The 15,692-nt window shown below is 43.8% G+C and overlaps 1 protein-coding gene across 4 annotated transcripts in view; it reads left to right on the top strand.

Annotated features, from left to right (window-relative positions):
* Nucleotides 1–8,145: 8,145 nt before the first annotated feature.
* The window catches only part of LOC132073561 (ubiquitin-conjugating enzyme E2 E2), a 201,862-nt gene continuing 194,315 nt past the window's right edge, over nucleotides 8,146–15,692 (top strand). The window contains exons 1-2 of one of the 4 annotated variants that reach the window (XM_059472672.1): nucleotides 8,146–8,384; nucleotides 12,958–13,146. In XM_059472672.1, coding sequence (XP_059328655.1) covers nucleotides 12,971–13,146 — 176 coding nt within the window. In that variant the 5' untranslated portion in view covers nucleotides 8,146–8,384; nucleotides 12,958–12,970. Of the gene's footprint in view, nucleotides 8,417–12,957; nucleotides 13,147–15,692 lie in introns of all 4 variants that reach the window. The other 3 variants (XM_059472687.1, XM_059472662.1, XM_059472679.1) reach the window with 3 other exon arrangements.

The raw sequence follows: 15,692 nt of genomic DNA on the forward strand, positions 1-15,692 counted from the left end.
ATCTCTTCCAAAACCAAATTATATCTCCCATTGTCTCAAAGGAATAATAAACCCTAGCTGGCTGATTGTGGAATGTAATAATAATCTAGCTGAATTAGTGGGCATTCCTGGGAGTGACTGATTTCTGCTTTTTCCCAAGAGTGTTTTTTTTAAAAAAGATAATAGTTCTCTGGAAAACGGGATTTATGTATACATAACTATATGGAAACTAAATTTAGGAAATTTAGAAATGTTATACTCAGAACCATACTCCTTATGTGTCCATAAAAAATAAAATGCTCTTAGCAAAAATACATGGCTGTTGAAAGTGGTTTTACTGGCATAGTGTCAGGGCCCTGAGGGCACCTGCCAGCCCAGGTCTCCTTGTCCCGCCTCCTCTGGTGATTCCACACCCTGCCCAGGGTGAGGAATCTCTCTCCATGTGAGATCCCCAAGACTGTCAGCTTCATCTCAAGGGAGGTTTCCAATGTCCAGGGCACAGCATAGTGCACTGCACTGGAAGGAATTTCAAACAAAAATGTCCTCATTGGGACTGACCATTCACCCATCTGTTTGTCCCACTTTGTCTGAACTGGATGCCTGAAAACCTCACTAGTGCATCAGCACACAGTTGCAGGGCGTGTTTGAATGGTAACACACAATTAGTTATTTTGATGTATTTTTTCCAGTTAGTGGTGGATTGTGGTGTTTTCTTGGTTTAAATAAGTCATACCTTTGATCTCAAGAGTAGGAACCCAGCCTTGATGTCATCAAGCAATTTAACACCTATTTGTGACCCCGACAACCATGACTCAGAAGCTAAAGATCCTGTAATCTTGCCTGCAGATGTTGTCCTAGCACAGCAAGCACTCCCTCTTCCACCAAAGCACAGGCAGAAGCATCTCTTCAAAATGTGAGGCGGTTAGAGCTTTGACTGAGGGTATCAGAGACACAGGCAAAAGCCACCTGTTTTCCTGGAGGGACTCTTAATCTCATATTGCTACCTTGAAAACAGGCAGTGGTGTTGCAAGGGGACAGGGGACTTCCTAATCTCTCTTGCTAATGTTGTTCCATTTTGAACAGGATCATTAAATATTAAAAGAGTGAAAGATCAAAAGATAGAGAATGACTTTTAGCCTGTTTGCTAGGCATCTCACGTTTTCAGTTCCAACCCAGTGAAGATATAGGTACATGTTAGAAAGAATAGACACAATGAGAGAGGACAAATAAGCCAAGTACCAAAATGCTGTAGTGTTTAGGATACAATTCTGAGAGTTATAAACTGTGGGGTTTTTTTCCTTTCAGGCAGCAGACAGAATTAAATTTCTACTTCCCACATTATCAGTGATGCCTCTGTCAGCAGATTGGACAGGCTAGAAACAGGAGATCATGAACTCATTGGTGACACTGGCACCATGATCCAACCAACTCAGCTAATGTGCCTGTAGTTAAAGCCCCAATGAGAGGTGTGCACCCACAGTTGTGGAACACTCTGCGCCACTGTCATCTCTCCCTGCCACTTCCTGATGACTAGGTTAAGTGGATAACTACTAAGCCAAATATTTGTGGACTTCCTCTGTCTAAATACCTAGCTCCCTTGAAATGTGTGGCCTCCCCTGAGAACTGTGTACTTCACTAGCTTTCACAGCATCAATAGCTAGAAATTGCAACCGATATCAAATTGCCTTTGTGGGCCTAGTCCTCAGCTATGCTAAGGGTTCCAGTTCCAAAAATTTGTCAAACACAGGAAACAGAGACAAAGAGAAACCGTGTGCTGGATTCTCTAATTGCTTTCTACTTTTCCAAATTAACTGTAAAATGAAAGAAGCATGCACTTAGCAGAGGTAGAAATGCCTATGTAAGATGCAAAGTTGGTCTAAATAAGGGTTCACTTGGATTAAAAGACAGGAATTAATACAGCTGTGGAGGCTCTCAAATGAGTTATGGGGCTAAGCAAAATTCCTTCAAATACCCATTATGAAAAAGTAAAGATGTCCAAGAGTCCACTTTTGTGCAGCTCAGGGCTCTGAACTGTGGTTAGGATTCAGGAAAAAGTCTGCTTCCTTGGGAAGTAGATATGTGTTCCTGTCTTGTGCTTTCCAGCTTCCTCAAATAAATGTTTGCTTCACCTGTGTCCTCCCCACTGCCTCTCCATGACTTTGGAGCCATAGGAACAGTTCTAAGGTGATTAAGAGAGTGTGTCCCTACCCTGAAGTTGCTGCACCCACTGCTTGCACCCTTGGGTGCAGTTGAGGAAAATGAGCACTTGCTGTTTGGATTCCTGCTCCCTGAAGTTCTACAGATGTAGCTTACAGAAGAGCAGAGAGAAGCTTGCCAAGTTCTGCCTAGACCTGTACGCAAGAGATTCCATTTATTCCCTGCTATAGCTACCACCAAGGATGAGACAAAAATGTTTGATTTTTTCTCCCTTTGTTTGTCCTTGGACCTAGCCACTGGCAGCTGCTGTATTGGCACCAGTTATGTATAAGATTCCATAAAGCAGAAGGATGAATTTAGGTTTATAAAATTGCAAACATTCCCCTTCATCCCTTCCAATTACAGCCCAAATCAGGCTCTTTGGCTGGGATGGTCAGGAAACAAGTGCAAAATGTGACTGGTCTGACTTATTACTGCAGGGAACTTCCACTTCCCTGGGGGAATCCCCGGTAGAGAACATGGGTATTTTCCACCCTGCATGAGGCAGACAGTCTGCTTTACACTGATTGTGGTCCACTGGGTTCCTGAGATGCATTTGGTCACTCCTACTAAAGGGACTGAACGAGCCTGCTTATGGGGTTTGGTTTGCTGTGGAGGATGCAGAGCCTACTCCCTAGGCATGCATTAATCATGCATTAAACATAGAGAACATTAGCCCACATTCTTCTGGAACCTTAACTTTATTAAAAGGGAACATGAGTGCCCACGGCTTCTTTTTCACTGTAAAGATGTAACTTTCCCAACAGAACCACAGAGATCCTTAGAATTGTACCCATCTTTAATCAGAAAACCAAGCTCTAATCCTGTGAATTAAGATGTTATGAAACCAACAGAAAATAATAGGAATGCGGAGGTGCTGAACAGTGTGGAAGTAACATCTAAAACACCCCAATTTTCTTTTCTAACCTATCTTCACTTTTCAACATTCTCTCCCACATATGGTGATGAATTAAGACAGGCAATGCAGGGAATTCTTCCAGTTACAGGTCAATGCATTACAATAGCTCTGGAGATAAAGATTTTTCCCTTCAGTACATGCAATACGAGATTTTTAAAGCAGCAGCTTAGTCTAGGATTCAGTTGTCAACAATTTCTGTTGTTTCCGTGAAACTATCGTGGAATTATCCTGTGCAATTTTCTTGCAGTTAGGCTCTAAGTGAGGCTCTAAACCAGCACACAGAAACAAACCTCTGTTCCGGACACTGCAGTTAATTTATTCCCTGTCTTAAACAAAAATAGAGGCTTTCATTAAGGACACGGAAGCAAGTTATTACCTTCCTCCTATCCCTTCCTAATACGTTTTATCTTTATTCTTTACAATCCTGGATAGCAAAGCAGCAGAGAGCCACCAGGATTTCTGATGCCACATGGTTATTGTCCCAGTTGTTTGTTCTGGTTCCAGCTGAATGATAGTGGGAGCAGTTCTGCTTCTGAGCAAAGGGGAGGAGGAGCTGCAAATTCTTCATTTTTTAGGCTAGAATTAAAGAGACCTTAAAAGCTGTTTGCCACACAACTTACAACTCCTTTTGTATTTAATGGCTTGAAAATATTAGAGTGAATAAATGCTAATGATTTGGGGGTTTGCAGCATTGTAGAGCAAATAAAGAAGTCAGGCTAGTAGTAACTTGCCTCTGTGTTCACACAATCATTTTACTTCAGAATGCCATGAAAATACCTTAAACAGACTTCTGTCAAGGCATTGTTTGAATAATAGGCTTACTTAGTGTTCAGGATTCGACCAATGTTTTTCTTGATATAGGATGTCATTTTTTACGTGATGAGGACATACACAATTAACTGAAAACTCAAATTTCTGCTGCAGATATCTGCTTTGCTATGCCACTTTATTCCACATGCTGATAGAAGAGAAACAAAAAGAAGAATCCTGATCCCTGAATCACTCAGATACTGCGTTTTCAAATGCAGCTGGCACTTCAGAGATCAGGGTACCTGTGAATTTCAGTTTACATTTGCCAGCATACAGAGTGGGATTCATCCACATGACAACAAAAGCAAAGCAAGATCGTAGAAAAAAATAGATGCACTGTGAGAATAAACTATCTACAAACAGGAGAAAGAGAACTACCAAAGAGGGAAAAAAATAGACAATAGGCTTGATCCTCTGAATGGTCCTTACAGCTTTGTGCCGTAAGGAAAACCAACTATGGGAGAAGAATCCTGAACAGCAAAAAGCTACTGCAGAAACTCCTCACTCTGTGCCCCCAGCACAGCTCAGGATGGAGGACCAGACCAGGGCCTGCTGCTGAGAGCTGCCTGCTGTCCACTATCCAAACAGCCCCACGGGGCCCAGCTCCCAGCAGGGGAGAGATGGGGGGAACAACACAGGCTCTGACAGCTCCCGCGGAGCTGGAAAGTGGAATCAGGTAAAAAATGAATAAAGGCACCTTTGTCCCCATTCCTCCAAACTTCTGCTGATAATAGTTCAGATGGATGAAACAAACTAGCTCATTAGGACTTGGCTGGAAAAGATTGATGTAACAATCAGGCACATCATGGACGAATGAATATTATCATCTCACTTTTTAATATAAAATAATAAAGTTTTGAAAGAGAGATATGCTATCACAAGATAGTTATGTCTTCACCTGTACCACAGCTGAGATTTCTCATCTTTTCTCTACCTCAGAAAACCAAATCCCTTTTACCAGTTACAATTTGACAATGGCGCTCATTCAATGACTTTAACAGTGATACATAAATGACATGTCCTTTTAAATGGGAATGAACAGTAGTGCATAAATAGAAATGCAGAAAAAAAATCAAAGTTGCATTTTCCTATTTCTTTTTTGACATGGAACAATATTTCCCTATTTTTTTAACTAAACAGAAATGGATAAAACTCACTGTAATTGAGTATAGCTAAAAATGTAAAAAAAATGAAAAATCTAAATAGATTATTACTTCTTTAAATTAAACACTTCTAAATGGAAACTTTGCTCATAGATTTTTTGCTCTCCAACTTCATAGATTTTGACTGACATATCTGCCCTTATAACAGACACTCAAATCAAGAGCCCTTAACAAAAGTGTCCTTAACCATAATAGTTTTAAAGCGTGACTGCCTGTGCCAGGTGAGATGAACCCCAGCATGTCTCTGCAAGGAAGCTCCAAGTCCCTGTGAGAGTAAAGAACTCAATGTTGCTTGCTTTGGATGTGTCTGGTGGTGTAAATAGTGTCACCTTTTAGAAACCACACTAAACTAAGCACGGAAGGGGGAAGTGTAACTGTGTGCCTTAGCACTCCAGCATGGGTGAAATCTAACAGTGAAGCATTGCCACTCACTTCAAAAGGGCCAGCACTCAACCTATATAATCCAAATTTAGAAAAGTCTTGCAAAGGATTTTTGAGCAATATTATGCCACCTTTAACATCTGAGGGCCAAACATGTCATTTTGAAAGGTCAAAAGGATAAAAATGGGAGCAGCTGACTACCCTGCCCTACTCCCTTTACACTGCACAGGTAGGGCTCATTCAAAACCTCTGCTTTTAAAACAGGGCACACCTCAGTGTGTATGTTCTATTCACAAGGCAGCACAAACCTTCTGCCTGGTTTAGTTGTCCTTAATTTAAGCCCAACCATTTAGGGCTCTGGGCCAGAGGTTACACACCAAAAGAAAAAAATCAGGGCCTGACTCGTGATGACTCAAACCTCTCACTCGGTGCTGAAACACTTCAGCGCTCCCTTGATTATTTTGGCACTGGGAAATTATGACCCAGATTCAGGGACACTGTATGGCCCCATCCTGCCCCTGTCTCAATTAGGCTATTCACTCAGCTTCTTTCTCTGTACTTCCTGCAAATCCTAGCAGGAAAGATCTGTAATGAAGCACCATGAACTGCCACCACAGAGACATCCTGAGATGGGCCGAGGAGTTAACACAGATCGATGTGTGCCTCCTTTTAAGGCACCCTTATGCTGTCAGAGAAACACTAAGGAAATATGGTTAGAAGAATCATTTAGAATTTAATTTTATCACTTCCTGGATGGTTTTCAGGAGGTCTGTTTTCAAATGACTGAAAGGAAAAAGCATGGTTTAAGTGATTTTAGAAAAGAGAACCATGACGTTAAGAGTGTGCAGTGCACCTTTCAGCACAATGAGTAGCGTTACTTGCAGGAGGTTTGCATTTTTTGAAGGATTTTCACACCTCATATTCTATTAATTACTACATTATTAGTACTCCTGAGAAGTCGATGTATGCTTAGCAGATAGAAACCCACCTAGCTGCAATTAGGAGCTTTTCTCCAACACAAGCAAGAAAATATCTTGTAAATGCACAGAGAATAGGTAGAACTAGCTGACTGTGGTATTTTTAGGTTAGGGTGAAAATATCACTGGGATTATTTAGCAAAGAAATAGAAAGAGGAAACAAACCAAGTAATTTAAAAACAATTTCTCAACAAAGAATATGATCAATTTTACATACAGGTAAACTGCAAAAAACATGTATGCTATCTGGATATAATACAAGAGCAGGTATCAATGATGTTTCTAATCCATATATATCTCAGTAGTGGTTCAAGTTCTCTACTTGTGTGTGTTTGGTGGCATAAGCTCCACCTACACCTCAACCATAAGTAAGGAAAAATACAATACTTCACAGCTCAAGCAGGGAGAAACTTTTCCTCCTACATGTGGGATGGTAAGAACATGTTTTATTTTTTTAACTCCCTTTAGTTGTTAAAAGAGGGAAAACATTTTGACTTGGCATTACCCCTTTAGCCCTTAGCTGGTATATTTCTCTGTTAGAGGAAGAAAGGTTTGAGGTGATAGTTTACATAACATAGCTAAGCATATTATGTAAAGATTAAAGCAGCAGGGTCGGCACAGGGACAGACGTGTTTGATCGCCCAGCGCACCGGGGTTACCTGACAGCCAGTTCTGCTGGAGGTTTGGTTTGTTCCACGTTAATATTCCCACTAAACAACTAACATTTAAGCGCGGCTCTGCCTTGGCCTCTCCCATTCCTGACTGCGATGCTTTCCACAGAGGCAATGCCTGCCTGCGTGGGAGGTGAGGTTCATTTACCTGGCCACAATCAGGCGACTGCGCCTATCTCCAGCCGGGATGCTGCACGTCACCGGGGCCGCCAGCGGCCGGGGGCGGTTTGTGCCACCCCGCCGTGCTGATGCCGCGCAGCGGTCGAAACTACCACGGTGACACCAAGTGTGGCCACCGAGTGCCAGGGCCTGGGCCCGGGCGGCAGGCCGGCCGAGGCACCCCGTACCCTCGCACGGCCCCTCCCCAGGTACCGCGTCCCGGCCCGCCCGGGGCACCGGCCGCGTCCCCCCGTGCCGCTCCCGCGGAGACAAAGGGCTGGGGAGCTGCGGGCCGCCGGACCGGGGAGGGGGCGGAGGAGGGGGCAACTGCCGAGGGGAACAAAGGAGCCGAAAAAGACGAGAAGAGCCGAGAAAGTTGATACCGGCCTCCGCCGCCCCCTGCCCTGTCCCGGCCCGCCCCTTCCACCTCCCGGACTTTCGCGTGGGGGCCCACGGCAGCCCGGCGGCGGCGGAGAGAAAGGCCGGGTACCCTCACCTCCATCCCCCCCGAGTCCCCGGCCGAAGGTCCCGGCTCGCCCCATCCCCTCCCGCCTCCTCCTTCCTCCTCTGCCCCGCTGACCCCGCCCAGCCCCCGGTGCTTCCCTTTAACGCGCGCTCCCGCCACCGCCTCTTGCCCCTCCCCCGTGCCCGGCGGCGCGCGGCCTCCGCCAGCCCCCGCGGACGCGCGCGCCCCCATCCCGTCACTTCCCCCCCCCCCACCCCCTTGCCGAAGCCGCGCGCGCGCCCCCGCCCTCCCGCCCCTCCCTCGGCGCCCGCGAGCGCCCGGGATAATTGGCTGGCGGGCGCGCGCGCGCGGCGCCGGGCGGACGGGTGGGGGCGCGCGCGCGCGGAGGCGGCGGCGGGGGTGCGCGCGCGCGCGCGGCAGCGGCTTCACTTCTCTCCGGGCAGCGGGGGCAGGAGCGGCGGCGGCTGTCGCTGCTGCTCGGGAGAGACGGGAAAGGGGAGAGGAAGCCGAGAGCGAGGAGCGCGGGGCAGCGGGCTCATGACTCAGTGAGCGGCTGCAGCCCCTTTCCAGCCCCGCGCCCGGCCGGAGTCGGGGCGACCGCGACGGATTGTCCCGCAGCTTGTGCCCGGCGCCAGCGAAAGAGAGACCTGCGCTTGCCTGCAGGTAGCGGCGGCTTTCCCCCCGTCTCTGCCGAGGTACACCTACCTCTGCCCCGGCTGAGCTCCCCGTCTGCCTCCCCTCCCCCCGCTGGGCTCCTACCCCCCCGTCGCTCGCCATCCCTCCCCCACGGCAGCACCCTCTCTCTCCCCCACGTTTATCTGCCACCCTCGGTCTCTATCTTTATCCTTCATCTTCCCTGCCCTCTCCGCATGCCCCCGGTGCTGCCTGGTACCCCCTTGCCCCCCTTGTCATCCTCGGCCGTGCCCTTTCATAGCAACCCTCCCGGCCGCCCCCCCGCCGCCCCCGGCCACCTCGGCATCTCTGGCGGCGCTCCCCGCTCCCCCAGGCTCCATCCAGCCTCCATTGCTCCTCAGCACCCCCACACCCTTTCAGCAACTCTTCCGTGTCCATTTGTCCTGCTCGCCCTGCTGCGGGCGGGAGCAGCGACCACCCCCGCTCCCCACCCCCGCTCCGCATGGTCCCCGCGGTACTCTCTGCGCCCCTGGGGCACCCCCTGTCCCCACCGCCACCGAGCCTCCTGGGATGCGCTATCCCACAGCCCCGCCACCGCCCTGGGCACCCCGGGCTGGAACCCCTCGGGAAAGGCACTGAGCCCCCACCCCCGCGCCCCAAGGAGCCCGCAGCCCAACCCTCTCCCTTCCCGCATGTGCCCCCGACGTCTTCCTCTCTCAGTCTCCTCCTCCTCCTCTTCTCGGTCTTCTCCTACTTCTCACCCCGGCCCGGACGCCGCCCGCCGGGCCGTGGGAGTGCGGGGGGTGTGTGGTTTGGGGATGCTCGTGGCCCCCACCCGCTCCGTGCGGCGGGGGCTTCCCGACCGGAGAGTGCCCACGCGGGGCCGTGGGAGCCCGGGGCTGCCTTCCTGTCCCGTCCCGTCACGTCCCATCCTTCCGGGTGCCCCTCTCCGTGGCGGACCCTCCTCTTGCACAGACCGGGCTCCTTCTGCCTGCCGTCCCGCGATGCTGAGGTCTTTTTGCCCTTTATGGTTCCTAATGAAGATGAAGTGAGGCGGCTGCTGCCATTGCTGCTCGTGGTGGACCCTGCAGAAATACTCAATTTATCTTGGCTTATAGGAAATTACGAGCACTTTAGAAAGACATCATCACTAGCTCTGCCGCCCTTGGGACCCATCTGCACATTGCCAGAATCTTGCTATCCCCGACTGGTGGATTTTTAAATTTTTTTTTTTTTTTTTTGGTGCTGTGTGATATCTGATAACGACTGGTGGTTTGGGGTATTTTTGTCTTTGGGTTTTTTTGTTGGTTTGTTTGTTTTTTTTTGTTGGTTTGTTTGTTTTTATTGTTGTGGGTTTGGTTTTGCTTTTAGTTTGAGGAGGAAAGGGAAGGTGCCGGTGGATATATTTGACAAAAGCAAAATATTTTGGACACCCTTCACTTCAAACTGATAGCTGTAGTTACACTTGGATCTCTCTCTCTCGGTGCTGATTCATCTCACGTTAAGACAGAGACTTTTAAGTCCCCCTTCATTCCTCCCTCTGCCCCCTCTGCTCATTTTTCTCTGCACAGCAGCAGGGAGGTTAGCAACCCCCGGCTGAATGTAGAATAGCCTGGCAGCCGGGAACCTGGACATGGTGTGTCTCCCCTCTTGCCCTGCCTGACACTTGCAAACACACAGCTCAAGGAGTATCTTGTATTTCTGTCTGTATTAGTGGCAGCAAAATGTTTTCTTGGCAGTGTCATCCTCTCAGTTGACTTTTTCCCCCCATTCTCTTACTTGTTCATATGTTTGTGTGTCTTCTAAGCTTGACCCCATTAGAAGTGTCTAATTTCAGACCCCTTAAAACACGCTTTTACCGCGGTATTGAGCATCCCTTGAACAGAACTTCCTAAAATTGCAGGTTTTGTGAGGAGAGGGAATAGAAAGAGTTGCGTGGATGTTAGAAAGAGGAACAGGGACAGAAGGAGAAAAGAAAAAAACACCCAAAAGCCAGCAACACCCCCCTCCCCCAGAAACTAGCCAGACAGCAAATGACAGATTTAAACATTTTCCTCTTGTAAATGCTGGCATTACATGTTACAGTAATTATATGCTCTGGGCTACTGTTACAGTATTTGTCTGCTGGATAGTAACCTGAACTTATGAAGCGAATACAGTTGTTTTTTGGATAATAGTAATATTTATAGCCAAGATTATTAATAGCAGATGTCCTATGCATATAAGCATTATTAAATATGCTTTTAACTTTCTGGCCTGCAGTGTTAAAGCCTATGTACATTGTGAAGAGAGAATTTTTCTCTTTAAAATTAGATGTATTAAGCAAAGGTCAGAAGTAAAATCTAGGGCAAATAAAGGACAACATTAGGTGTTATAAAAAGAGATGAGGTTGTATTTTAGCTTTATATGGAAGCAAGGAAAATGGGTACTTACTACCAAAATTGCATTATAGTTGCATATTTTGACTTTTCAGAATGTGATACTTTTGTTGTTTATTACCTCTAAGTGTTCTGCTGCTTTACCTTGAAATCTCACAACCTGGATTTAAATATCTGAACATCAGCCTGTGTAAATTTATGGATTATGTTAAATGTATTGTTGTAGCTGTACTATAGGAGAAATTGTTCTCTAGGAGTGGACATTTTTTGTATTTTAATTTTAAGACAGAAACTCTGCATTATTTCAGTTATCTTAATAAGCAGGTTGGGTGTTGTGTATTTATATATATTTAGATTCAAAAATACTATTTTCTGTTATAAAATCAAAAATGCACCTTAAGCTGATGAAGGGAAACTTTAGTCACATATCTATCACTTGGTATTGATTGCTGTTTGTTTTAATGCCTAAACATTTTGAAGGGGAGCCATACTTCCAGAATTCTTTTTCAGTATAGCTTCACAAGATAGACAAAAGAGACGTAATTCCTCCTGAAGTTAGTTGGATGTGTCAATAATGCCTAAAGAGATTATTTCTTCTACTCCATAGTGTGTATTATGTGATAGTATTAGATCTTGGCAAGGGTTTTCAGTATAGGAGTACATTTATTTCTGTTCTGTAATAAGAACACTTAGGCCTTTTTAAAAAGCATCCTTTTCAATATAGCCCTTGTTGGCATTGATATTAATTTACTTTTCCTTTGCTGTCTCTTTCCATAAATATGTACAGGGAGATGAACTTTGTTTAATCCATAGAACAAGCATGGTTGAATCTGAGCCTGAAATCTCATTATTCTCCCTTGAGCGAGTCTTAAAACACATAATAGTCAAGGTGAATAGTTTTGTTCTTAATTGTGATGATGTCTGTACATAGGTAAGAGGAAAAGAGAGTCGAAGTTCACAGCAATTTGAAACTCTTTGTGTATAAAAGAGCAAATTCTTCATTCAGACAGATTTGATCAGAAAACCACCCAGATATATGGGGATTGTGTGGGTGTAAGCAAGTAACATTTAGGCCTGTGTGCTTTTTATTAAAAATCTCTAGAGAAGGATATATAACACTGGTATATAAAGTACAGATTTGGAGTTAAAGGAAATACCTGAGTTTCACTTGGTTTTAATTTGGTTTTGGTTTTGTTGGTTTGGGGTTTTGTTTGGTTTTGGGTTTTTGTTTTTTTAAAATCAGTCAGTGCCACTGACTGATATGCAAATTCAGTAAGGGTTTTTCATGGACATCTGTCCTTCATTAGAACAGTTTGAGAGTTTGAGAAGTCATGACAGCTGTAACAGTGGGCTTGTAATTCCTCATCTGTCGGCGTATTGTTATACTATTTAAAATGAAGGAAGACATTAAAATAGCTAACTAGTATCAGAAGTGTGTGAATAAAGCATTAACTTGACTTCTGAAATATGCTGAGATTTCTTGCTGCTCATGTTCTCTGACAAGTTTGTTGCCTCATGTTGCCTGAATGAAATGTCAGGAAAAAAACTTGGTTATATCCTCTACCAACATGCTCACCACTTTAGTAAACACAAGCAGTCCTGTTTTAGAGCATTTCAGTTCTGCGTTTCCATCAAGCATGCCAAGATGTGGATTTTGTAATGTGGAAACCCACATTGTACACTTGGAATGAGCCCACAGATTTATTTCATATGGGATAACAGAGAGTCCTAAGATAGTAATAACTCTCAGTTTTTAACTAGCTGTGGTAGATTTGAACTGGTGGCATAGTTGATGGGACAGCTAACTGATGGTGTTGCTGAGTGGTTGGAAAGCATAATTCACAGTGAATGGTTTTACACTTGCAGGATTATGTTTCCCACTTAACTTCAGTAACTTCTGGTTTTCATATATATATGTGTGTGTGTGTGTGAAGAGTTTGGCAGGGGGATTGGTTTGTGTGTTTGTTTTGTAGTTTTTGGTTGTGGGTTGGTTGGGGTTTTTTGGGGGTGGCAGTGGTATAGGGTTTAAAATTGCCAGCTCCTGGAATATTGTTAAGATGCTTGTGGCAAAACTCTTCAGTACGAGGATTACTGAACTACTGTGACACAAGTGTTTTATTAGGACAAAGACATGTATCCCATGTGTTCTTTCCTTAAGCATGTAAGAAATACAATTAGGCAGTTTCTTCTCAAAAAACTAACTTCAGTCGTTTGTCTTTGTTCAGTGCAGCATCTGCCATGTCTACAGAGGGGCAGAGAGTGGATGATAGTCCAAGCACCAGTGGAGGCAGCTCTGATGGAGATCAGCGTGAAGGTGTTCAGCAGGAACAAGAAAGGGAGCAAGTTCAACCCAAGAAAAAAGAGGGAAAAATATCAAGCAAAACAGCTGCTAAATTGTCAACTAGTGCTAAAAGGTACAGTGTTTCTCCTGGTTGTTTCTTCCTTTCTCTTCTTTCAGCTGGCCATCAGATCCATGTAGTGACTCAGTATATTAATTTTCTGATTGTTTTATTATAACATTATGTATCAGTGTAATAACCTTTTGAGACTGGTCACAACAATGAGATCTGTATACTTTTCCTGTTCTTTCTCAGTTTGCCTCTTTCACATGGTTTTAATAGTTGCTTGCATGATAAAAGCTGACATTTTTTTATTGCTAATAAAACTCAGACAGTTTTGTAGCCTTATAAAATATATCTCTGTATATGTATGTATGACTGATGTTGAAACTTGTCAGTGTAACTTAAAGTTAATTAGCCATAAACATTTCAGACAGTTCAGTAACTCAGCATGTTAGGACTACCATAATACCTATTGCCATGAAGTACTGCCTTTTCTTTTCCCAGATGGTCAGGTCAGAAATACTTGAGTGAACAACAAATGTATGTTGGTTTCATTACTTTAAACTGTGATCTGTTTTAATACCCATTTGTTTTCCCTCCCTTTTCTGACTGAGAAGAAAGGTTGGTTTGTAGAATAGCTATTTAAATTATTCTATGCTATCATGTCCATCTCCAGATAATGATTGTCTTGCTGGGACCAGACAGAAGGAATTTACAGCTTAGTGTTGCTTTGCTAGTACACATAGGGTTGTAAGTCTGGGCAAGTGGGAGTATAGTGATTGAAGTTAAAAAGCACTCATAAAATAATCTGACAAGAGACCAATTCTGCAGACTGTCCTGATGCAGAATTCCCAGATCTCATTGCTTTGCTAGTCCAAGGTAGTGTAAACTACAAGGGAAAACACTGGAGTTGTACCACTGTGGTGCTGTGGTAAAGGAGAAGCACCAAGCCCCTGCTGCCATAATTTATAACATATGCATGTAGTCAGAGTCTGTAAATAATACTATATAAACATGTGCATACATCTAGTCAGGATTTGAGTCTTTGTTTTGCCTTAATCCGTCCCTTACCAATTCAATCAATTTCTAAAGTATCTTTAGATACTTTAGTAAAGATACTAAAGTATCTTTTGTCTTTCCAGTAAGGTACTGTCATGTCATGCTTTTCTTCTGCTATAGATTCCTTTCTTACAGCTAGTTTTTCTTCATTTTTAATTCCCTGGAGAAATACTTTCTGGACACACATCCCTGCTGTGACACTATTAGGAGATTACCTGATCATATCACTTGCAGAATGACCAGCAAAACTTGCCTGTGTTTCCTTTTATGACAAGAAGGGAAAAAAACCCCACCCAGCTTTCACTACAAGTCATGATGTTATTAATGTAGTTAATCCTCACAGCCGTTATGGTTTCTGGTCTTCTTCTCTTTCGTCCGCTTCCTGCTATTATTTTTTTTTAAATATTAGAAATATTGGATTAGTCATGACTTTTAGGGTCATAAAAACAGTTTCCAGCATCTTTAGAAAGCAGTCTGTGTATTGTGAACTTTGTACAATGCCTGGTGTAATGATGCTAGAATTCTGAAAAGGGCCTGTGGACACTATCCTATTAAAAAATTAATAATGATATGTCAGAAATTGGTCTATTAATCTTAGCTTTGTATCTTCAAAGCTTAGAGCTTTTATCAACAAGCATTTTACAGCGATAAAATTACTTAAACCTTTTAAAGTTTAATCATATCTGCTTATGGTTCTGCTGTAACTAATTATGCCATCAGTTGCTGACTTCAGTACATTTGCCAGTTAGACTCTAAAGCTAGTTTCACATGTGTAGTAATATTGATTATACATTTTAGAAATATACATTTGATTCTATGTTTTAAAAGCTGACATGACTTACAATAGTTGTGTAGATATGTGTACAGTATTTTTGAAGAGAAATGTAATTTAGGAGTGGTGGTTGTTGCAGCCCTTTCTGGAAGGATTACAGAAACAGTTGTTGTAGTAATGGGAGTTTTTAGTTGTGTAACTTTTTCCCCTTTTTTTGTTTTTGAATATTCAGTAGTTTGTCATAGTGTTAGAATTGGAATTTCACCTTCTCTAATCTGGACAGGTTTTCATATCACAGGTTTTGTTTCTGTGCTTTTTAATTAAAATCAGTTATGTCTCAAGAAAGCCAAATCAGAAATTAGAGGCTAAAAAGGAGGGGTGTAGCATAAAGGAAGGAAAAATGTCTTAAAGCCCTTAATATGTAATAAATATTCCAAAAGTAGTCTGTTATGAAAGATCTTCATAGTAATATTGTTATTTTAATTCATTATGAATGAGAAATAGTGCAGGTTTTATAAGGCCTTATTCTGGTACCTTTATTATGGTGAAAGGAGTCAGCTGCTAAACAATCAGTAAAAACACTCAAACAATAGAGTGTAGCGCAATTGTGGCTTTTGTCAAGATTCCTTAATTTCTTTAAAAGCTTCGAACACCAGCAAGTTCACTGGAGCTGAAGTCACAGACCACAGGCTTGATTCTAACCTGAGTTTGGAAATCAGATTTTCTCACCTGGAAAGCTTTTTTGTGCGCATGGAATTCTAGCCGCAGTTCTTTTTGGATTGCATTA

Source organism: Ammospiza nelsoni, chromosome 1 (assembly GCF_027579445.1).
Source record: "Ammospiza nelsoni isolate bAmmNel1 chromosome 1, bAmmNel1.pri, whole genome shotgun sequence".
Taxonomy (NCBI): Eukaryota; Metazoa; Chordata; class Aves; order Passeriformes; family Passerellidae; genus Ammospiza; species Ammospiza nelsoni.